The following is a 25,325-nucleotide window of genomic DNA, read 5'->3' as shown; positions in this document are numbered from 1 at the left end:
TAAGATAAAAATGATTTTATTGTAGCATACTTAAGGCAGTAGAATAGGTTGGCCCACTTCTGAATTCAAATTACTTTTACAGACCGGAGTAAAAAATTTCATATAAAACAAAAATTGATTGGTACACATTTCAAATAAGATGAGGTTAGTGCCACCTCAGCTCCTTTCCTATTAAAGTATCATAGGGAGATGAAATTAGTGCTAAGGAGTTAGGATTATTGCACATACAAGCTTCTCTTTCCTGCAGGCTGGCTATCACTCACCCTGTAGAAAGACGGGTAATGGGTGACACTGCACAGTCCGAATGCAGCTGGGCTCAGATGACCTCAGAGAACTGTCATTCAGACAGCATACTTCACAATTTTTTGCACTGTTAAAAGGGGCATTTGCACTGATTTCTTTTAATTTACCCTAATCGGGCTAGTCTTGGCTTACAGATTCCAAAATGGCAAGAAGATCTATTCTCTGGCACTTATAGAGGGCTCTGGCTAGCTTTCCAACAGTGGCGCCCTTGTTGCCTTCCCTCATCAACCACTTCTGGATCATCTGATAAACCTTTTCTTTCAGTCCATCTCGATCATAGTCATGGTCGATTTCATCAATTTGAGATTCAGTGAAGCCCAACTTTCGAGCACATTTTTTCCAAATTTTTCCAAGATTGTCTATTATTGGGTCCAGATGTTTACCAAGCAGACTAGTGTTATCTTCTACCAAAGGAAAAAGAGAAACACCTAGATAAAATATTCCAAAAAAACAACTTCCCCAGCCTTGTAAAACTAATAATCTAGCTCAGGTTAAGGAAGGGAGCTAGAATGATTGAGCTCTAAAGTCCCTTATAGCTTAAATTTAACATTCTAAGATGCTCTATGCTAAGGACATAGAGTTTTATGTTGGAAGGGAGAAAGGAAATATTTCCAAATTCTCTTTCTTTGAACCTAGAAAGGTATTGAAAGGAAAAGAAAACTACTTTTGCTTATTTCTAAGTTATCTTGTATATATATCCTGTTTATATGCAGTTTATATTTTATCTCCCCCCTTAGACTAGAGTTCCTTAAAAGGGGGGACTTTTTTTTTGCCTCTATTTTGTCTCCCTAGTGTTTAATACAGCACCTAGCACTAAGTAGGTGCTTCATAAAAGCAAGTTGACTTGACTTTTTCTTTTCTCCCTAACTGAATCAAAGAGGCCTTGGCTATTACTGTCATCCATTCTTTACTACTTTTTTCCAACCTTGGCTACTATCTTATTCAAAAGATCACAATAGACAGGTAAATAAAGTGAGTATTAAAATTCCAACCATCTTAAAAGAGAAAACCTTAAGAAATTGGGAAAAGATTTCTTCAAAGAGATATTACCAAATATATGTAGATATTTGGATTCTGGCTCTTGTTGCATATTTGAAGATGTGATTTCAATTGGCAGACTGCTTTCTTCAAAAACCATGTAATTATTGTTTCCAAACTGAATGCCGGTGCTATTGATGAATTTGTAGTTTTCTAAAGAGAAAACAAGTTTGGGGAAATGAGGAAGGAGGGAAAAGTAAACAAAGTTAAATATGTATAATTTATTATACGTATAAATTAAAGTAAGTGGGAAAGCACAGCATGGGGAAAAGTCTAACTAAATTTCTTATTTTGTATAACTCTCCCAAAATAGTTAGGTTACCTTTATCATCATTATCTTATTAATTAATACAAGTGAAGTAGAAATGGGAAGGCAAAAACTTTAAAATGTCAGTAAAAATTAACTTTAGATAATATTTGACATGCTTACCCTGTATATTTTAGTATCTAGTGAATTATCAACACTTACCCCAGGTATCCCAACTGAAAGCACAAAGAACATTTCAATAGGATTATTTTGCAAAGAACATTATATTGTACCATCTTTTTAGAGCACCAGCTATAAAAAGTTCTGCAGATATTGACTGGACATTTTGAAAAAAGTTCAATATAGGAAGTCTACCACTCCTCATTTACAAATATAAAAATAGGAAGGCAGCCATCTTCTTACAGTCTTAAAGGGCAAAATATCTTTATGCTGAGGCTTTTAAACACTTTTAAGGCAAAATATTAAATGTTTTTAAGAATAGCAAAGACAAAGAAAAAAAAAGTTCGAATTGGGAAGCAGGATGGAAAATTGTTTCCAGGAGGCCAAGTTGACTATGAAATAGATATTGTTTCAAAATTTATGCAACCTGGCAGAACTCTGACTATAGCAAGTAAATTCTTAGGCAAAGTCTTATAGAAAAAAAAACACCCAGAATATACTCAAACTTTAGCACATGAGAAAATTAGAACTTAGAGTCAACAATGATAAACTCTGAATGAAGCTTTTTATCTTATAGTTGTTTGTAATTATCGATATCTTTTCTATATGATTCTCTTTTAAACCCCTTATTGCTGCCATTTGAAAATATGAAATACTTAATATGGCTCTGAGGAAATTTGCAGTGGTTCTGAGATGGGCAAATTAATGTTCATATTGTTCTTTCAAAGACTACAGCAGGCAGGGTACAAGAGAGGTACAACTGGGTATCACTTAATAGAAGCCATTAAATTTCTAAGGAAATACTGACAAATATTTAAAGATGAATATTATTAGAATCAAGTCACTTCTCCCGAAGACTGTCAGGATCTGTTGTCAATTCTATAATTGTTACCTAGGCCTGTTGGAGGTACAGGATTTGGATGAACAAAAGCGAAATTCTTTCTCATAGGTGATGTGCCTCTTATTTGGCCTGTATAATGACAAAAAAAATTACAAAATCTAAGTCTTACTCCTTACCTTCAGGAGACAAAAATAAAAACATAGCAAATCCTTTCTTATTTGTTATTATTATATATTTAAAATATATTTAAATATTTCAAGCTATAAAAATGAGAAAATTATAACGCCAACTAGCAAGAACTAGATAGCTATCAAAGTGCTTCTTAGCACTAAATATACAATCCCATAAGAACACAAGATCAAGAATTTATAAGCCAAAGCTTCCCAGAGGCCAAAGAAAAATACAGTGTGGAGAAATAATAAAAGCAATATTTAGCAAATAAGTATCTACAGCTGTTCTCTAGACGAGACAATTTTCAACAACTTGAATTACTTTTACATTTTGTTAAGTTCCATAAGATATCTATGGAAAAAATTATTTTACTAATGAATCCAACTAGAATAGGAAGAAGTAGTCCAAAGGAATAAGAGAGAATGGACATATTTAGGCTTTTCTGTGCTCATATATGACTTGCAGAACAGGTTTTAGAAGATAAATAATTTTTTGACGTATATTACTTACTTGTAATATTGTTATCTCTAGGATAGTGATTCTTGGTTTTTGCAATGTGGAAGTACAAAGTATACCACATACAAAGATGTGCTTTAGTGTATCCTTTTTGATGACTGCCATTTGTAAGCTTTCTCCATTTAAAAAAAACTGTGCTTAGAACTCTTAAAAATAATCACTTGTCTTTGTCCATAAAGCATGAAGTGAGGAGATCTTAAATTTTCTAAAATAGGAGTTCTTCTGACCCAACCTTTCTGAAGAGCAATTTGGAACTATGCCCAAAGGGCTATAAAGGGTTATATACATATACATACACACACCCTTTAATCCAACGAGACCATTGCTAGGTTTATATCCCAAAAACATCCAATAAAAAGAGGGAAAAAGAATTATTTGTACAAAAAAAAATTAACAACTTTTTGTGGAAACTGAAGTGATGCCTGGGGAATAACTAACAATATGATTGTAATGGAATGCTATTGTACTATAAAATGACAGGCAGGATGTCTTGGAAAAACTTATATGAACTGATGCATATCATCATGCATAGTGAAGTGAAGTGGAGTAAAGAACTAGGAGAATGTTGTACCCATTAATAGCAACATGATTCCATGAAGAACTGTGAATGAGTTAGCTATTCTTAGCAATACAGTGATTCAAGACAATTCCAAAGGACTAATGATGAAGTATACTATTCGGCTCTAGAGAAAGAACTGATATTGATTGAATATAGACTCAAACATGCTATTTTTCACTTTTGTTCTTTTTCTTTTATTCCAGTCTTCTTGTACAAAATGTCTAATATGGAAATGTTTTACATAATATCTGCTTAACACCTCAGGGAAGTAGGAAGTAAGGAGGGCTAAAATATGGAACTTAAAACTTTAAATAAAAATGTTTAAAAACTAGGGAAAAATAAGAAAAGAAAAAAAAACTAAAAAAAAAAAGCAGGAATCCTTAATTTTTTTTTGGCAGGTTATAGACTCCTTTGGCAGTCTGGTAGAGCCTATGGACCTTTTAATAGAATAATTCTATTAAGTGCAAAAATATGATACACAGAATTACAAAGGAAATCAATTATATTAAAATTGTTGTTTATTATTCCATTATTTTTAGTCCTGTCTGATTCTTCATGACTTCATTTGGAGTTTTCTTGGCAAAAACATTAAATGGTTTGCCATTTTCTTTTCTAGTTCATTTTACAGATAAGGAACTGAGGCAGGCAGAGTTAAATGACTTGCTCAGAGTCATACGGCTATTAAATATCTGAAACCAGATTTATGCTGAGGAAGATGATTCTTCCTAATTTCAGGCCTGGCACTCTATCCACTGTGCCCCCCAGTTGCCCTATATTGAAATAATTAGCAAAATATATTTAAAAAAACAAACAAGTTAATGGATGCTAGGTTAAGAATCTCTGCTTAACAAATTCTTTTGGACCAAAATCCTTACTCTAAGTAGCCAATTCATGGTTCTGTGCACTTGGCATTTGCCAAATAATAAAAAGAGAAGGGTGAGCATGGACTGAGTTCAAATTTGGCCCCAGACACTTATTAGCTGTCTGACCTTGGGCGACTCACTGGATCCCGACTGTCTTGCCATCCTAAAAAACTAATGTTAAAAAGATAATTGCTATCCATATGAATATGTCATAATAGACATAGAATATGTCATAAAGTGTCAACTTTACTTTCAGGAAACTACTAGACATAGGAAAGAACCAGATAAGAGAGTCCAAGTCAAAAAGTTGAATTTCTTACCTATTGCATCAAATGGAAGAGTTGGCATGTTTGCTCCTGTGGTAGACTCAGGAACAGGTATTTTAGAGGGGGTAGCTACACTGCTTAGGTTTACTCCATACATATTGCTTGCTCTTGGATCTATTGACCTTGATCCAAAAACTTGATGGTTATTCAATATTGGTACTTGTAATGGGGTAGGTAGCGCTGCTGGTTGATGTAACAGATTGCTATGACTGTTTGCATTGGGAGGACAGGAGCCCCCCTCAGAAATAAAAGTATTCTGATGAAACTCATACTTCTGAGGTTGAACAGGTGCCACTGTGAAAGGATCATGGGAGACTCTTCGTCTCCTTTCTTCTTCTCTTTTAGCTGCAAGATATCTAAGGTGGTCATTTGTCCCCTTATCCATTCGGCTGCCAAAAAGATGGTAGTTTGCCTCTTCCTGTAGCTTGCTTTGTAGAATGAGGGCCTCAGGAGAGATCTCACTCTCCTCTGGCTGGTTGTCAGGGCAGGGAGCAAACATGGACTCATCAACACAACTAGTCCTGAGTTCCTGAGAGCTATGGAGTGAATTGGGCTGTTCTGTAGCATGGAAAGAAACAGAAGTATTAAATGAAAGCTTCTCAATACATTTTTAAAAATATGGAATATCTTAACAAAGTCATAAATAATAACAGTTGCTATTTACATAAAAATTTCGTTTATTTGCCAAGTGCTTTATGTACATTATCTCAAATGAATCTCACCATCATTATGTCATTGAATCTTATCAAAACACCATAGAAAAATTTGAAAACAATTATAAGAAGTCTATGAGTCTCTTCTTTCCCATAGGAATTAAGAGAGATAACAAATGATAATTCATATCTAAGGGGAAGGGTATGATATAAAGAGAAATCCAGAAATAAAAGTACCCCAGTTAAAAGAGGAATACCAAGGAATTATTTCTATTAGTTGTGAGGAAAAAGGAGGAAAGTTACCACAATTAAAGGTTTTTTTTTCTTTTTTAAAATCAAAACATCTTTTCATCCATCCATTATTCTAAATAAATGTTGCAACGAGATCATTTATTCTCCTTATAACCTTGCTCATAAGCATTTCTATGACAAGAAATAATTCACATCTTGTATGTAACATGTAGTTATAGAGTGGTTGTGAAAATATCTTCAAAACCTCAGTATTTTGCCAGCTAAGTTAAGGTCACATGGGGCCTGTAGAGAACACAACAAGAAAAGAGAAGTGTGACAAGGCCTAGAGGTTGAGAGGGCAGGTGCGGGACATGCAGCCCCATAAAATGGGCTTGGGAGGATTCTGCTTGCCAGCAGCTTTGATATAACCCTTCTGGCTGAAGTTCTTGTGGTCAACATTTTTTAGGGAAGTAGACAAAGGCAGAACTGCTATCATATTGTTGGTGAACTGATAACATTTTTTTTTTGAATTGCAGAATTCAAATATGAGAATAGGGTTTGAGAAAAGCATCTATGGGCAACAATAAAGTTCATCCTTCCCAATGGATATTTCTGTGCCATCCCTTCAAGAACACTGTCAGGGGAATTATCCTATTTGCATTCCTGAGGAAAAGGAAGTCCATTTTTTCTATCACCCATAAGTCAAGCATGTATGAAGAGGTCTGTGATGAAAATGTGGTCAAAGTCTGTAGATGCTATGCTATGAGAATACTCTCTAAGTCAGCCTCCTTCTATGAATGTGTTTTTTCCACTGATTCCATTACTATGGCTGATAAAGGTCAGGGAGTCTTTCATAAATAGGAAGCTGACTTCAGCCAGTTTTACTCCCAAATACCACAATCTTAAGAAGTGGCAGTAATGATATACTCTTATCATCTGTGCCATTTATCTGAAATTTAGTCACATTCTGCTTCTGATAACTCTTTGTTTTTATTTAAAGTTTTGTGTATACATTTTGACTCCCTGAGAAGATTATGAAGAATTTTTGAGGGCAGAGAACAACTATTACATTTCTCTGTATCTTGCTTTGTCTTGAGAACCATTTTACAAATAGTGAATCCTCAACAAATGTTAGTTAAGTGAATGAGTGAAAGCACAAATGAAATGACTTGCAAGTATCCTGGAAGTTACCTGAATTTGTTCTGCTTGGGGGCACTGGTACTGAATCAATCTGGAGAGACTGCATCCTTTTCACTACTTCATTTGGAGCAGGATATGCTTCCTACAGAAAAAGCCCAAAACACAAATTATTTCAGGATCTGCAGTCTTTTTTGTAGCTGCTGATAAATCTTCTACAATTCTATTTGCAGCTCCAGCATATTTGAATTGAATTGGGTTTGTTTGTTTGTTTGTTTTGTTTTGTTTTGTTTTTGTAGGATTTTCTCTTTGGTCTGGGGGGGAGGAGTATTTGAAATTTGGCAATAATATTCCTCTGTGTTTTCCATCTAGGATCTCTTTGAGGTGGTGATTAGTGGATTTTTTTTTTTTTTCTATTTCTCCTTTGCCCTAGTGTTTCTATAATTCTAGGACAATTTTCTTTGATTAATTTTTGCATTACTGTATCAAGGTTCTTTTTTTGGTCAGTTTTTAAGTAGGCCAGTTATTCTTAATATTTTCTCTTCTTGATCTGTTTTCCATAGTTATGTTGTTTTTCTTATGTTTTACATTCTATTGTATTTTTTCATTATTTTTTGTTTTATTTCTTGGTCTCATAGCTTCATTGGCTTCTTCTTGTTCAATTCTAATTTTTAAAGAATTACATTCTTCTCTAAGACTCTGTATCTCCTTTTCTATTTGGTTAGATTTTTTTTTTATAATCTACTTGTTTTTCTTGGGTAGCTCTTATTTATTTATTTATTTATTTATTTGTTTTAGTTTTTCCTCTGCAAATTCTTTGTGGGCAGGGAGCCATTTAACATTACTCTTTGGTATAGGAAAGACTTTTTTTTAACTTCAATATCCTCTTCTATGAACTTCAATCTTCCCTATTTCCATAGTAAGTCTTTATGGTTAGATTCTTTCCCCTTTGCCTGCTTATTATTTTTATTTATTTTTTTTAATGGAAAGTATTAGTGTTAACCTCCTTTAATCCTGGGTAGAGAAGATGGTGCTTCTGGCTTCACTTCAACTCTCTCCCCTATCTTGGAATCCCAAACCAATTGATCCACCTTCCTGCAAGTGCCTACAGCCAGCAGCATCCCTGCCCCACTGCTTCTGTACTCCCCAGGTTTTGGATGGTTCCTCTTTGTCTGAGGCGGAATCTTGGAAGCACAACTGGGCCTGACATTCTTAATCAGCAGAGGTTCCTTTAGTCTTCTCCGACTCAGACCCTTGACTCTCCAGGCTACCCCAGAAGTGAAAGTTCTTGAGATTGTGACAGAGACTACCTCCAAACCTAGTTATCCCAAGGATAGCTTGCTGTTTTGGTGGAGTCAGCCTGGAATTGTTTACACTTCGCTCCCAGGGTCTGGAGGACTCCTATTCTGCCTCAAGTCTTACTTTTTTTTTTTTTTCCATCAGTCTCTGTTCACCATGAAGTATAATTTTGTTCTGCTTGTGGAGGAAGTCTGGAGAGCTTGAAATATTCTGACCTATTCTACTGTCTTCCCAGAAGATAGTGTCAGTATCTTTATTAAAAGGTTGCACCTAGAAATGAACACAATACCCTAGAGTGTTGTCTGACCAGGGCAGAATACAGTAGGGCTCTTACCTGCACTATTTATCTTTTCACATATCCTAAGACTTCATTACACACTATTTATTGATTTATATTAAGAATACAATCCATTACTCTACCCAACCCCTATCTTTTTCACAGTCAGTTAATCTCTAACTAGAACTTGTAAAGTACTATAATAAAATTTCACCATATTTGAGTTAGTCCTTTGTTTTAAACTGTCATGATGCTTTGGGATCTTGATTTAGCCACTTAATGTGTTAGCTATGCCTTCCATTTCTGTGTTATCTATAAACATGATAAGTGTGCCATCATCTAAGCCAAAGACCATCCCTGGGATATTCTAATAAAGATCTCTTTCAAAGTTGACACTGAACTCTGAATGATAATAATGGCAACAGTTCACATTTATGTAGCATTTTAAAGTTTGCAAAATGTTTTCTTGGCAAGAATTTTATGAAATAGGCTGGGAATTGTTATCGTCTTTATTTTACAGATGAAAAAACTAACACAGAGAAGATTAAATGACTTACCCAGATTCAACTGTCTAAGAATTGTTAGAGTAGGAAGTTGAATCCAACTACCCTAAGTTCAGTCCTCTCTCCACTTTATCATGCAACCTCAGCTTGCAATATTTTCTAGCAATTTAGCACATTCTGAATCCAGCTAACTATGTTATCATCTAGTCTACTTTTTTCATATTCTCCATAAAGACAACGTGAAAAGTTTTATAAATACTTTGCTGACATCTAGAGATACTGTAACTGTAGCATTCTTCTGACCTGAGGAATCCTGTCAAAAAATGAAGGTTGGTTTGGCATGATTCTATTCTTGATGAAGACATATTGATCATTCTCTGTGACCATTGCTTCCTTTACTAGATGTTCGAACCATAACTTCAGTAAAAGGTTCATTGTCATTGAAGTCAAGCTCTTGGGTCTGTAATTTGCAGATTCAACAGCTCACTTTTTTGAAAATTGGGACAGCATTTATCCTTCTTCAGGCATGAGTACCCCTGCTGTTCACCATCTTTCAGAAATCACTGACAATGGATCAGTCATTACAGCTACCAGTTCTTTCAGTATCCAAGGATCTAGTTTACTTTGGTCATCAAGAGCAGCTAGACATTATTATCTTTCTACTTATCTTGAGTTTCAACTCCCTATTACCCATTTTTTGGTCTATCCTTTCTGGTCCAAAGATTGTGACCAAAAGAAAGCAGAAACAGAGTAAAAGTTGTCCCGCTCTTAGATTTTCCTTTCCATTTTAATTGTTTAATCCACCCTGAGCTGAGGGGTTCATTCTTTCTTTGATCCTCTTTTCCTTATGTAGCAAACACACACACACACACACACACACACACACACACACACACACACACACACACATACACATACACACATAATACGAAAAACAAAGGAAAACTTAGCTGCTAATGTTCATGTTTTGTTATCACCAAGATGAAGTGCTTGGGAAAAACTATAAAAACAGTAATGCTATCCCTCCTTACTTATGTTTAAGCATACAAATATGTTACATAAATTCCCATTTTTATACATCAACTAAACTACTTACTTTTAAGTTCTTTACATCATCTTCTACCTTTTTTTCAAATTGTTCAAGGTATAAAGGTCTGAATTCTTGGTCAATTTCTGTAAAAAAAATTTTTTTTTAAAAGTTTTAACATTTTGTAACACAAGAGTAAAAATGTTGATTTGTTATCTATATAAAGTGAATTGACCCTGAAGTGACTATAGAGTTCATTGGAAATGGGGGTTGGGGTGGGAAATAGTTCCTTAGTAAAGAAAATTAATAAAAGAGTTGTTAATATACTAGACAGGACATAAAGCATGCTAGGAGGCTCTAGGAAGCACAAGGTCTTGGGTTGGTATTGTTTTTCCCAGATTCCCCTTCATAGATCAGAGCAGACTGACTCAGCACTTCTTATTTTGATTTACTGCTTCAAATGATTGGGAACTATGTATCCTTGATGACAAAGCAAGAAGACACTGTTCAATGTACAAAAGCAAAGAGAGGATTAAGAATTCTGTGTGGACAAGTGAGAAGGGAAGTCACTCTTTATTAACTGATTGCTAAGTTGCTTGTGAATCTATCCCCTTCTTCCTCCAATTTTTCTTGGATCCATTCTCTCTTCTATATTATCCCTGAAATGATTTTCCTTTCCTTAGGGCTCTTCCTGCCTTTGTCTTTCCCTTCTTCAACTCATCTTTCTCTACCTGCCCAATAAAATTTCCCTTATTGTATCGCTCTGATCATAGCAATCTTCTGCTCAAAAGCTTCACTGGCTTCTCACTATTTGCTTGATTAAGCCTTTATTCCTCATGTTGCCATTCATCAGTGTTCTTCACTGACCAGTGTTTTACAAAAGTAAAAGTAATGATTGTCATTTTTACAAGGGGAAATGCTCCTAAAGAGTGATTAGAAAAAACAAAACAATAAAAGGAAATAGTTCTGTGATAAAGAGAATAAGAAAATTGATCACAGACTAGATAGGAAGAATCTCTAGGAAGTGACAAAGGCTCTTGAGTTGCTACAATCCAATACTTGGTAGCCTATGGCCTCAGATATTTACTTGATGTATGACCCTGAGCATATAACAACCCCTGTTTGCCTCAATTTCTTTATCTGTAAAATGGGGACCTCCCTTCCAGGGATGTTATAAGATAATAATGTAAATAAAGTAATAGTTATAAACACTTACATGGCACATATTAAGGATTATTAGCTATTATTATTATTATCATCATATATTCTCTACACTTTTGCCCTGCTTTCCTATCAAAAAGAACTACTCATTCTATCCTGCTCTCTCCCATCTTTCTGTCTCTGATCATTCTCACAAGTCTGCCTGCCTTTGTCCTCCTGCCTCCCCCTTTCAACTCCTTTTGATAACTTCCCTTCCTCCATGACAGGTACCACTTTCTCAATGAGGCTTTCTCTTATTCATTTCTATTCCTTCCCTGCTCCTCTCTCCAATGTATATTCTTGTTCTAAACTGAACGTGTACACACACACACACATATACACACACACAGACAATGCAAGTATAATGGGATTTGCCAATAAGTCTGTCCTATAAAGCCTACACAGAGTACATCAATTTGTTCAATGGCCTCTTGCTTTCTTGGTCAGGAACTCACTTCTTTGTTGATAGTGATGAGCAACCTCTACTCATAATCTGACTTTTTTTGTTGATAGTGTTGGGCCAGAGAAAGTCTTTTATAAGGGGAAAGACCTTGGCCTGGGAATCCTGTTCCCTAGACCAGGGCCAAGCTTTGAGGTTAACCCATTGATACCCTGAGAAGCAGGAAATTGGAGGCTACTGTCTTTGGTATTTCAAAAAGTCAGGAAAGCAGGCCTTCTGAACACCTACACCTTGGATAGCTTGCTCTACTGACTGTCTGAAACTCACAAAAGTCACAGCCCTCAACTTCCTTCACCTAAAATGAAAAAGAACAAATACCACAGCAGGCAAAGAACTTGAACCTGTATTCCTAGGCTACAAGAGAGAGTCTAGGGTTCTCCTCTTATATCATTGTCACTCACGCATGCCAATGATCAAGAAATCAAACCAAGATCAGAACTCCAAATGAGAAAGCAGGAGGCCTTTTGAAGACGGTCCCCATTCTACAACTACAGCCAATCAAAAAAACTTCTGTCTTTCATGAAGATCAGAATCAGTCACAGAACGTTTTTATGTTTCACAGTATCATTATGACTCTTCAAAAGCAGGGACTCCAGCCCTTTTACTTGGCAGTTATATCAGCTGAACACACTAATGTACAGTATATGCTGAGTTATGCACTTGTCACTTGTCAAACACATGTTTAACACACTAGGGGAAGGAAGAGAGACAAAGGATAGAAATGAGATATTTGGCTTTGTTATTTTGAATGCTTAAAAAAAGTCATTTTAAAAGATTTGGAAAGTCACTTTGAAACTGTTCAGAATTTTGGACTTGATTTTCTGAGCTCCTATCAGCAGCATTCCTAAAAATCTTTGTATGGGTATAGCTAGATTCATAGATATTTTACCATTAAAGGTTGGTCGATCTTTTGGATTCCCATTCCAGCACCGTACCATGAGATTAATAATCTCCTTTGGACACTTTTCAGCAATTTCTGCCACATTTGGTCTGTTTCCATTTCCAACGCATGTTATTATTTGTCGTTCACAAATAGCATCTGAAAGGCAAAGATAAGCTTCATCATTGCCCTTCTTGCTCCAGTTTTCCTTCATGGCAAAGCTCATAGTCAAAGGAAGATATGTAAACAAAGTTTCTACCTTTATCTGTACCAAGAATTGCTTTTAATTTCTACAATGGCATAGAGTAACTTAAGAGTATCCCTTAGTTAGAAGGAATTTTATAGGTCATCTTTTTAAGGAATGAGATATCTCAAGGCTTCTACCTCCCAGCTACACTATTATCACTCATGTTTCCTTCTAAGTTCTCAAAATTTAACTGGGAGCAATGATTTATCTATACTAGCAAGACTAGTAAATTTCTGATCCATTAACAGAAACTTCAAAAATCCAAGGCCAGCTCCACACCGTGATCTCCATAGTACTGAAATAATCTTCCTAATATAGAGAATATAATATAATATAGAGAATAGTACTATGTTACCTGTGGCTTACTAATTTTTAGGATAAAATACAAAACGAGCTAGGGTGGCATTCAAGGTCCTCTACAACTTCTCTTTCAAGTCATATTTTTGTTCAATTTATTTTCACATAGTATGCAATTCTCTAGACATGACTACCAGCCATTTCCCATCTTTTTGACATTTTCATAGACCATCTTTTATACATGGGAGATCTTCCTTCCACATTTCTGCCTGTGAAGATTCTTTTCCTTTCTGGGAAGTCTATCTCAGATGCCACCTATTGCTTATTAGGTTGCCCTAGCTAAAAGCAGGTTTTTACTCCTTAAATTTCACAGGATACTTTCTGTCAACATCCCAGAATTACAGGATTTCAGAGTCTCAAGGAATCTGAGTGGCCATCCAATCCATGCCTGAACAAGAATTCCCTCTATCTCCCAATAAATGGTTATTCAGTCTCTCTTCAAATATATCCAGTGAAGAGGAATCCACTACTTCTCATTGCTTTTATGACACTATCTTTCCATCTCATCCTCTGCTGTCTCCTTTTCCATTTTCCTTCAATCTTTCTCAACATCAGGGTCTTTTCCAATGTCACGTCTTCTTATTATGTTGCTAAAATATTAAAGCTTCAATTCAAATATTTGACCTTCTAGGGAATTTCCTTAACTAATTTATTTAAGTATTGACAGATTTGATCTCCTTGATGTCTAAGGGAGTCTTAAAAGGCTTCTTTAGCACCATGATTTCAAAGCAGTGATTCTGAGGCATTCAGTTTTCTTTACTATCCAACTCTTGCAGCTATAATATTCAGGTATTTCAGTCATGTCTGATTCTTTGTGACCCATTTGTGGGATTTTATTGGCAAAAATACTGAAGTGCTTTGCCATTTCCTTCTCCAGTTCTTTTTACAGATGAGGAAATTGGGTTAAACAGGGTTAAGTTACTTTCCCAAGATAAGTCTCTGAGGTTCAATTTGAACTCAGGTCTTCCTGATATGAGTCAGAAAAATCATAGCTTTGCCAAATCAGACCTTTGTTGGCAAAATTACATCTGTCTTTTAGGATGCTGCCCAGATTTGCCATAAGCAAGCATCTTTTAATTTCATAAGTGTGGTTGCCATCTACACTGATCTTTGAGCCCAAGAATACAAAATTTGACACTTTACATTTCTTCTCCTTCGATTTACCAGAAAGTGATGAAACTAGTTGTTAAGATTTTAGTTTTTTTGATGTTAAGTTTTAAACCAGCTTTTGTCCCCTCCTCTTTCACCCTCTTCAAGAGGTTTCTTTAGTTCTTCTACCTAGTTTGTGTATTGGTGTGTGTGTAGGTATGCATATATGTATCTTATGTATATATCTCCTTATACTGTAAGGTTCTGAAATCAAGGAACAATTCCCATTCTATCCTCCATTACCATTATAAATTTCTATAAATTCAATGAAAAAACAAGTGAGATTCATGAAATGGTCATTGTGCCCCTTTTCAAAGTCTTCCAGTAAGGGGGAGATCACCTTCCCTACATTAAATATCTCTAATAACAACTGAGCATTCTTTACTAGGGATGGGAAATTGAGAACAAGCTCAGTTAGTACAATCCAAATAGGATAAGCTGGATTTAATCACAACTTCATTGTTCTGATACACATTATGTATGGACTTTGGAACAATACGAACAGATAGATATCTAAGAGCATTAATGATAACATAAGGGATAAAAACTCAGGCTTCAACACCAGAGACACCACAGATATATTGCACCTTCTTTTCCTATGTTATTTTCTACTCACTTTCACCATTATATCCAGACTAGTTCAATCCAAAAGCTCAAATCCAAAATCCAAAAAATCAACCCCTTCCTACTAGCTGGCACCCCTAAAAAGTTAGTTTGTAGTTCCCAAACTGTCAATTTCCATTATTTTTTTTCTGCAACAGAACATCTAATGATAGGCTGTTCTGTGGTGTGCCTGTTTTGTTTTATACCTCTCCTAGATTGTAAGTTCTTTGAGGATAGGAATTATGTTTTATACATCTTTCTGTCCTTCAGAGATTAGCACAGCAGTTTGCTCAAGTTGTGTTAAATAAATATATGAATCCCCTTTTGTTGATGACTTTAAAGATCCCATGCAAGGTTTAGATGAAGTATTAGGATTTCTTCTATGAATCTTTTATTTTTAGCCCAGGTTTCCTTCAAATTGTAACTGATTTTCCAAAGATCTTAATATTTAGCAATTTTAAAGGTCTTAATATCATGGGACAATTTGGGTTAATCATATGATATTCTCCTACATATGTCTTACTTTCATATGGTTCCTTGTTTGCAAAAATTGCCCAGAGCACTATAGCAAAACTGTACACATCTGACTTGTCAATGGGCTTTGCGTTGACATCATTCAAGTGTTCTGGAGCCATGTACAACAGGGTGCCAGCATTTGCCTCAGCTGAGGTACTTAAACGGCCAGCGTTCCCCTTAGCAGCAGTATTTATTTTCCTCTGCCTGTTGTTTTCCTCTTTAGTCAGTTTGCTCCAAGTCTTAAAGGAGGCAACACCAAGATCTGCTATCTGCAAAAGAAGGCAAAACCAGAGATCAGAAAACAGGATACATAAGTGAGGTAATCTTGGAAAGTGACATGTATGTACGTGTGTGTGTATGTATAAATGTATGTGTTTCTATATGTGTGTGTGTATATGTTGTATCATTTATTAGACTGTAAGCTCAAGAGCAGAGATTGAGTTATTTTTCATTTATGTATCTCCATTACCTAATACAATGCTTAGTAAATGTTGTATTAAGAAAGGCAATATGAAATCTTGAAGAAAATTTTAGTTTTATACAAGTCATTACAGATAGATTAATTTTTAGAAATATGAGGAAATATGGTATAGAGGAAATAGCACTAGATTTAGAGTCAGAAGTTGTTGTTTAGTTGTTTTTTTCAGTGATGTCCAACTCTTCTTGACTCCATTTGAGATTTTTTTTGGGCAAAGACAGTGAAATAATTTGCCATTAGCTTCTCCAGTTCATTGTACAGATGACTAACTGAAGCAAAACAGGGTCAAGTGATTTGTCCAGGGTCACAGTTAATAAATGTCTGAGGCCAGATTTAAACTCAGGAGAATGTTCCTGATTCCAGGCTGAGTATTCTATCCACTTCATCATCTAGCTGCTGTGGTGTATGAGGTGTTCAGGGAGCAGGAATATATCTGGTAGGAGAGTTTGCTGAACGTTTTTCAAGGCTGTTAACCCACTTTTGGTATCTACCTTCACCAAAATCTCACTTGTGGCTCCAAGAACAAGTTTCCCCCCAATGACCATGTGAAGGCAATTGAAGCAGCATTGGGGAGCATTGAGAACTTTGCTGGGCAAACAAGATGCCAAAGTCACCCAATATATTCTGGACTACTGCAGGTCATCTTAATCTTTGTTCTGCCACTGAACTTCAATGACTCAGACAGAGAGAGTGAGATTGAGGACTTTGCACAGCTCTGCCTAACTTAAATCCACTTCATGAGCAAGTCAAAACATAACTCTGTGACGTCATTGGTCCTCTTTGAAAACGAAGGAAAACAAAATGAATTTTTAAAAATTATAGCATTCAGATAAAGGTTTATTATTTAGGAAAATTTAACTACTAAAATTACCTTTAAAAAGTCCTGACTACTTTATCTAAATGAAAACTGTCAATAATAAATTATTGGCTTACTGTCATAGATTTAGAGCTGAAAGAGATATGAGAAGACATCTAGCTTAATCTTCTCATTTTAAATATAGGAAAGATTAATATAAAGTAAATAAAGAAAGTGAATTCAAGATGTGTAAAGTCATATAGGCAGTAAATGTCAGAACTGGAATTTTAACCAAGACCCTTTGGCTCTACACTTAGAACTCTTTATCATCATACTACAATGTTCCACTGTTTCTTAGGAATCCAGAAATTACTTTGGAAATGTATCTTGGAAATTAATTTCTTCCTTTTGTTCTTTTATCTGAATTTCTGTAAAAAATTCCAAAGCACATATAAAAAAGCTAAAGGCACTTTCTGCTAGGATCAAAGAAAGGATTAAAAAAAAACCTTTTAAAATTTTCTACTTTTTCCTTATGTTATTCAGAAATTTCTAGGGGGAAGAAAAAAATTTCTTTTCAATAGACCTCCTGTCTGAGTAGCTAGCAAATGACCTGGGGGGGTGTGTACTTTATATTTCTCCCCCAATAATCTCCACTGGTCAGTTGATATAAACTGCTACACATAACCAGAAGTTTCATTCAGCAAGAGATACCCTGAGGACATATCCAGGAGACAGTAAAGAAAATACAGAAATCAGAAAGAAAACACAAAAAAGGGAAAATAGGAGAGAAACAAAAATGTACAAATGAAAAGTCAAAGGGAACAGTTTTATCTCTGCTTAGGAAAATCCATATAATTTTGGTGTGACCAGAAAGACTAATAAATGTTGCTCTTAACCTGGAATCAGTGTAAGAAATAGTAGTGAATATTTTATCCTCCAATTCCACAATGCTAATCTTTTATTTTTCTTTTCTCTTTTTATTTATTTTTCTTTTCTTTTTTTAAACTATAACCACCTGATATCTTGTATGCTGACATTGCTTTCAGCACACAGAAGACATATACAGACCAGAGTAGAAAGATTGCATGAGAGAGTGATTCCAGCATTCTGTGAGCTCCATCTTCACCTTAACATGAAAGTCATTATCCACAAGGATGTTTTCCGGCTTTAAGTCTTTGTGAATTACACCTTCTCTGTGTAAGTAGCACATTCCTTCAATGACCTCTAGAATGATTCTCCCTTTCACAGACAAGGGGATACTAATCTAAAACAAAAATGACAGAGAGTTCTAGTAAATAAAGAAACAAAAAGACAAGACAAGACTATAATTATCAGTTCTTTGAAGAGCAATGCAGTAAAAATGGTACCATTTAATCACCGTGATTGTATCTACCCCTTTAACAGTATCCTGAAAATTTGAATTATTTTTGCGACATTCTTATAACATGGTAATAGTAAAAATTTCCCCTTTCCTTGAAAATTTTCTCTTAAGGTGACACAAACAAGGCAATTTTGTTACTACCATATTAAAATTACTATATACTTTTTAAAAAACCCTATGGTTTTACACATAATTTAATGTGCTTTTTTGTTTTTGGCAAGGTAACTGGGGTTAAGTGACTTGCTCAAGATCACACAACTAGCAAATGTCAAGTGCCAGAAGCCACATTTGAATTCAGGTCCTTCTGACTTCAGGACCAGTGCTCTAGCCACTGAGCATCTAGCTGCCTCTAACTTAATTAATGAGTTTTGATGCTTCAACATGTTTTTGATAGCTTCACATAAAATTTTCTTGTTCTTTATATGCTGAAATTTTAATGTTTATGAATTGTTACAAAGACCAAAAATTTTATTTTTACTTTTACTTTAAGAACTAAAATTTTTTAAAGTTTCTCTATAGATTTTCAGAGTATGTGTGTGTGTGTGTGTGTGTGTGTGTATACCACAGTATCACAACAATGTAATACTAAGTTAATACTTTGTCTATGTTGTTTCAAAACATTTTTTAAAAAGCTGACATTCATAATATGCTCCATATAATTTCATAATAGTCTTGTGTGGTAGGTGCTACCATTATCCCATTTTACAGCTGAGGATTCTGAGACTCAAAGAGGTTATATATAGTCTTATATTATATGTCTAATATATATCAGACAACTTGAATCCCAGATCCTTTTGACTTGAAGTTCAGAATTCTGTCTGCCACACTATGCTATTTAGTGAATATTAATGTAGAAGAGGTCTGATCAATAAAAGGAATTATATAGGTGATTATGAAGGTATGCAACTCTTTAACAAATAAGCCACATAAAATATTACTGGGAAAAAACAAGCTATAAAATTTGAATTCCTTTTGGTATATTCTTATAACCAATCATAGTAATAAAACATTTCTTCTTTTCTTTAAAAATTTCTCTAAAATTCACTCAAGTCATTGTTGTCCCTTTCAAAGCAGTTGTGTTAGGAGGCTATGCAAACACAGTATTCCAATGATGCTTGCAATGATCCAAACATCATTGGAACTTCTGTTTCAGAATGACAATGTGTACCATATTCTTTTGCCCATTCTTGGGTTTGAAATTCTTGTCATGTGACAATGGATTTGTTTTTGGGGAACAGCTAAAAGTCCTCCAGAGCTAAATTTAATGAATGAGGTTAGTGATCCCTGGCTTTTTTGTTTGTTGTTTATTTTTGTCAAAGGTCTCACTACAAAGCAACAGGGCTGACCTTCTTATGAGATCTGTAAGCTGGAATTCCAAATGCAGCAGAGTTCCAAAGCAGTATTGAAAGGGGCAACATCAATGAAACAAGTTAGTATAGCAACACCTTCTCTCTGAAATGATGACTTTGGAGAATAATACTCATCAGTATTGCACCTCTGCAGCATCTCCTGGATGTATCTGCCCCTCTCCATTCTCGTTACTACCAGCTGGGTGGAAACAATGATTTCCAGCTACTATCAGAGAAGCATCCAAACAAGACATCCTGTTACAGCTTTTTTCTCCCTTCTCCTATTCCCACCTCCTATTCTATTCTTCATGTTACTTACAAAATAAAAGAGCTAGGCTTCTCATTCTTTGGCCCCTTCAAAAAATCCTCAGTAGTTCCCTTCTTTGTACAGAATGAAGTTCCAACTCCTTTGGCTGGTATTTAAAAATCCTCCATGATCTGGCACCAACCCATTCAGATTTCCCTCACATTTCTGCCCTTCATATACTATGTTATGGATCCCAACTGGACTATATCCTGTCCCCCAAAACTCACATGAATTTCCACTCTTTCTTTCTTAATACTATTTCCTAAACATCTCTCCTTTATGCACTTCTCAAATGAATTCTTACCTATCTTTTAACATCCAACTCATAGGCCCTCTCCTCTATGAAGTCATTCCTGATCATCTTCTTCTTCACATCTCTTCAATGTGTGTATCAGGCATTCAGTAATGCTACAGTTACTTGGCTATCACAGCCCCTTGCTAGAATGTCCCTTCCTTGTGGGATTGGGATCATGTCAAAACTCTGTCATTCCTTCAGTGCCTGAGATAATATACTAATATACACAGCAAGAATTTTCCAAACACTGATTGAACTGAAACATTTATGAAAAAACAATCTAGTTTCTTCATGGTTACATTTCCCATACCATACACTGAAAACCAATTTTCAGAGAATTTGATGTAGTATTCTCATTAAACTTTAAGAAATGCATAAGTTAGGGATCTAAGATAGACAAAAACCATAAAAAATTACTTTACTTTACTTTAAAAATATAAACCAGAGAAGGGTAAAAGGGGCAATATTTTCTGACACTGATCCCATCCAATTAGAACAAGTAAGGCCATATACTTAGCATAAAATAAACGGTCCTTCATTTAGCTTATGATACATCTGTTATACTATTATTTTACCCTGTTCATCTACAACTTATCATCTTAAGGTTAGCTAATAGGTGATGAAAATTTTGGCTATGGTATTACATAAGACATTGAAGTGCGTTTATGTATTCTGTTGATGGAGAGAAAATCCACACCAAGAAAACATGGTTGAAAGATTCAGAGTATTGATTTACATGATTAATAACCTAATAAATATTTGCTGAGTCCTTATGTTATAGAGAACTCTGTACTAGATAGTGAGGTACAGTGTCTACCCTCAAGGAGCTCACAGTTTAATTAGACAGATAGGTGTATGCCCATTAAAAAGGAACAAACAACACAATTTAGTACCAAATGAAAAACATGGGTAATATATGATATGGGAGTTGGTTTTTTTGCTGAGGCAATTGGGGTTAAGTGACTTGCCCAGGATCACGCAGCTAGGAAGTGTTAAGTGTCTGAGGGCACATTTGAACTCAGGTCCTCCTGACTTCAGGGCTGGTGCTCTAACCACTGTGTCACCTAGCCACCTCAGATATGGGAGTTTTGAAGAGAGAAAGATTATTCACTGTGAGCTGGGATTGTCAGAAAAAGTTTCAGAAAGGTTTTTCATAAGTGAATCAAAATATTTGTACTTTTAAAAGGCAGTTGTAGTTCTGAAATACTATAGAGGAAACTTTATTGTTAAGGGAAAAAAAAAAAAAACAAACTTAAGAAATTTCTAGGTCAATTTACATGCAAAAAAGCTACCAAAATGACCATAATGGAAAATCATCACAAAAGCTCAACCACAATATCTACAAAAATATGTGTGTAAGAAGCTCTTTACTTACTGTCTTCAGCACCTTCATTAGATTTCCCTTTTCCATATATTCCATTACAAGAGAATAATTCCCATCTTCCAAAATAAAGCCTAGGAACTTCACTACCCGATTATGTTTCAGCCTGTGCATGATCTTCCCTTCTTCAAGTAGAGCAGTATTATAGCTGTTGGAGGAGAAACATGCCAATGAGAGTTAAGTTCTGCTTTAGTGTCCCAGAGTAACAACTCTGTCATCAACTGGAACTCAATATTGTTCTACATCCCAGCTTCTTAAACTGTGGGTTGTGACCCCTTATGGGGTCTCATAACTGAATGTGGGGGGAGGGTCACAAAATTGTGATTTATTACCAGTAAATATTTGATTTATATACCTATATACCCAGGGTCACACAAAAATTTCTCAAGCAAAAAGGGGTCGTGAGTAGAAAAACTTTAAGAAGCGCTGGTCTAGACAAGTGCCAGAGAAAACACCTTCTATAACCATTATATAAAAGGTGATAGGAGAAAACCTACTTTCAATGTTATTCCTTGGATTAAACAATTCTTCTCCTGTGGCTCCAATGAATGAGATGAGGAATATGAAAGAGAAGTCATGTAATTAACTTATTTGGAAAACTACATCAAGTCCTAGAATAAAATTTTATTAAACTCCCATCACACATACAATTCCTCTCTGTTAGACCATGGATTCCTACTCTAAAGTTTATGGATCATTAGGGATCTATGAATAGATTTCAAAAAGTTCATGAACTTGGATGGGGGAAAAACTATATCTTTATTTTTAATATCTTCTAACAAAAATGAGTATTTCTTTCAATTACAATTAAAAAAATACTTCAAAAAGAGTCCATCAGACTTTCCTAGACTGCCAAAGAGGTCTGTGACACAAAAATGGTTCTGAATCCCTGTGTTAGATCACCAAACCTCTTACCAATGGATACAAGTGAAAGAATTTCTCCTCCTCCTCCTCCTCCTCCTCCTCCTCCTTCTTCTTCTTTTTTTTTTTTTTTTTTTTTTTTTTTTTGGGTATTTTAAGATAGTCGTCTTGCACCTTCACTTGGTTTTCATCAGAATTGTGAAAAGTAGGTTGATCATCTTCACCTCCTAAATACTTTGTGTTCTGGGGTTTTGTGACTTTGCTATGTTATTTTTCTCTTATTTAGTTCCTTTTCAATCTCCTTTATTGGCTCTTCATCTTTGCCATTTCCATTATCTGTGGCTATTCCACTCTCCTGTGTCTTTTCCCCACCATCTCTGGCTCTCTCTTCCTCCCCCGCCCACATTTTTTTTGTCTGTTGTCTTTCTCTCTCATTTCTTCCTCTGTGTTTGTCTGTTTCATTCCCCTCATCCCATTTCCTCTCTCCTCCCCCAACCTCATTAAAAAACTATAGAACCTCTAATCTCTATGGGCCATCTAGTGATTGTCTAGAATTCAGTGGTTCTCAAACTTTTGTTCTCATAATTTTTATGCTGTTAAAAAATTTTAAGGATCTCTCCAAAGAGTTTTTGTTATATAGATTATATTTATATATATTTACCGTATTAAAAATAAAAAAACACTAATTTTGAATTTATAGACCCTCTGAAAGGGTATCAGAGACTCCCAGGATTCTCTGGATCATATTTTGAGAACCAATGATATAGACAGATAAAACTTCCTGAGTCTGTGTGTGACTTTATTTTCATTGGCCAGACAAACATGGGAATCTAACTAGACCAGGATACATCCTGTATCCTTGTTGTATGAGCTTAAACATCTTTCAATAAACCCTAAAATTAGACAAGCTAAATGATACTTTATCTTTGTTCCTTAAAACCCTGATTTGACTAACACACTTTTTCATTGTGCCAACTTACTCAGTGCGCTTGGGTCCGGTATATACATTTTTCAGAATGACAAGCCCATGATTTCTATGAAAACACAAGGATACCATCCCAAATCCTCCACTGTCTATTTGCTCCTTCTCTAACAGATCATCAGTTTTCATCTCCATCTCATTCAAAGACATGTCTGCTTCTCTTTTAGATGCACAGTCCTTTGGAAAATGTAGTTCTTTCTCTACCATAATTCCAACCTGCAAAGAAAGGAGAGAAAAACCATTATGTTTACAATAGTGATATTTAATACCCACTTTCAAAGGTGTATGTTCACACTACCTGTGCTGTTTTGAACCACAGGAGGCTCTAGTTTCATCTTTTAAAAATGTTTTTCTAACTTATTTTCTTTGAGTGATAGGAAACTGTCCAAGTATTTCAGGCAAAGGTCAAATCCTCCTGGATGAGAAACTCAAAAGAGAGTTCCAACAGGGATCTGATTTGTTTGAGTCTCTCATATCTGTGAAGGGGGGAACTCAAATGGGATAATAATCATAAGTGAAAAAGAACTGAAAGGTGACATCGTTATCTTATAAGTAATTTACAATTTTGGACCTAGAGTAATCAAGTTTTATTCCATGATCAAAGGATGTTCATTGGATGAGCCTTACTTACTTAGCTATATGAATGCTAGCTATTATTTCTCTTTTTTGCTTCTTATCAAGCTATATTAAGGAAACAGAAACAAGTATTTTAATCTAAAATATTCTGACTTTGTTCTTTGCAGAGAGATTCTTGTAAGATAAACAAAGAGGAAAAAATAGATGAATAAGTGCTTTTAGGTCCATTGCCACATTTTAGGTTATCCATATTTTCATTGCTGATGGTGAAAATAATAACAAGAATAGCTGACATTTTTTTTAAAGTTTGTAAAAAAAAATCTTACCTATACTATTTTATTTATTCCTCACAAAAAGACAGTGTTCCCATTTTACAGGTGAAAAAACTGAAGCTCAGATATATTAAGTGGTTTACTCCAAGGAAGGCAGAATTTGAATAATCTGAGCTTGGCTATCAACCCAGGGTTCCTTGACTCTGAATATAGCCTTTTGATTACTAGAAAAATGTGAAAGCCACGATGGAAAAATATGATTTTAAGAATATTTCTAAAAAGAAGAGGAAGTTTCTCAATTCTTGTGGTAAAGAAATTCTTTCTTATATTCAACTTAAATATTCCATTCTGTTTTAAGCCAATTGCTTCTGTTCTCAGTGCAGGTGATTAAAAAAAAATTGGTAACTACCTTTATAATAACTATTCACATATTTAAGAACATACTCTAGCCCAAATAATTAGTTCTAACAACTTTCAGAGATTTTCTTTTGTGTTCTTCTTTTTAATCATTTAGATTTATACTTTTGACTTTCTCCATATTCTCCATATGTAAAAACAGATTGGGCTGCTGTACAAATATCATACATTTAACACAAGGGATGGCATACACTAGAAGCTAAATAAATACACATTTCCCATCTTCACCTCAGAGATCACTTTGTCTAACCCATGTTTTAATAAGAATCTCCCCCACCATATATTATCTCAAGCAGGCAGTCTTCTAATTTTTGCCTACATTCAGGGGAAAACTCACTATTTCCTAAGGCAGCCCAATCTATTTTGGGGTAGATTTAAAAGTTAAGAAGTTTTTCCTCAAATCACTTTGAAATCTTTCTCTCTGAAACTTCCATCCCTGAATTCTAGTTCTGCCTTCTGGAGCTAAGAGGGAGTCCTCTTCTACATGCTAGCTCCTCCAGTTCCTAAGGACTGCATTTCTGATGAAGACCTTGTTTCTCAAATGTATAGGGAACTAAGACAAATTTATTTAAAAAATAATAATAATAAGAAGAGCCATTCCCCAATCGACAAATGATCAAAATATGTGAACTATGGCCAAAAGGCTA

General features: G+C 35.1%; 1 protein-coding gene and 1 long non-coding RNA gene across 5 annotated transcripts in view; one reads left to right on the top strand and one right to left on the bottom strand.

The window, feature by feature from the left end:
- RIPK1 (receptor interacting serine/threonine kinase 1) overlaps positions 1-25,325 on the bottom strand; it is a 37,082-nt gene continuing 11,757 nt past the window's right edge. For all 4 annotated transcript variants that reach the window (XM_074270607.1, XM_074270587.1, XM_074270577.1 and 1 more), the window contains 11 exons: positions 23,412-23,629; positions 21,565-21,718; positions 17,984-18,121; positions 15,591-15,852; positions 12,721-12,870; positions 10,241-10,317; positions 7,120-7,210; positions 5,039-5,602; positions 2,661-2,738; positions 1,354-1,494; positions 1-707 (listed from right to left, as the gene is read on the bottom strand). In XM_074270607.1, the coding sequence (XP_074126708.1) occupies positions 421-707; positions 1,354-1,494; positions 2,661-2,738; positions 5,039-5,602; positions 7,120-7,210; positions 10,241-10,317; positions 12,721-12,870; positions 15,591-15,852; positions 17,984-18,121; positions 21,565-21,718; positions 23,412-23,620 (2,151 nt within the window). In that variant the 5' untranslated portion in view covers positions 23,621-23,629 and the 3' untranslated portion in view covers positions 1-420. The remainder of the gene's footprint in view (positions 708-1,353; positions 1,495-2,660; positions 2,739-5,038; positions 5,603-7,119; positions 7,211-10,240; positions 10,318-12,720; positions 12,871-15,590; positions 15,853-17,983; positions 18,122-21,564; positions 21,719-23,411; positions 23,630-25,325) is intronic.
- Positions 5,007-19,951, top strand: LOC141544437 (uncharacterized). The gene is made up of 4 exons (XR_012482603.1): positions 5,007-5,095; positions 15,807-15,902; positions 17,904-18,054; positions 19,558-19,951. It is a non-coding gene; the product is annotated as an uncharacterized LOC141544437 (long non-coding RNA).

This window comes from Sminthopsis crassicaudata, chromosome 1 (assembly GCF_048593235.1).
Source record: "Sminthopsis crassicaudata isolate SCR6 chromosome 1, ASM4859323v1, whole genome shotgun sequence".
In the NCBI taxonomy this organism is placed as follows: Eukaryota; Metazoa; Chordata; class Mammalia; order Dasyuromorphia; family Dasyuridae; genus Sminthopsis; species Sminthopsis crassicaudata.
The sequence above is the reverse complement of the archived record's forward strand: the minus strand, read 5'-3'. Positions and strand labels throughout refer to the sequence as shown.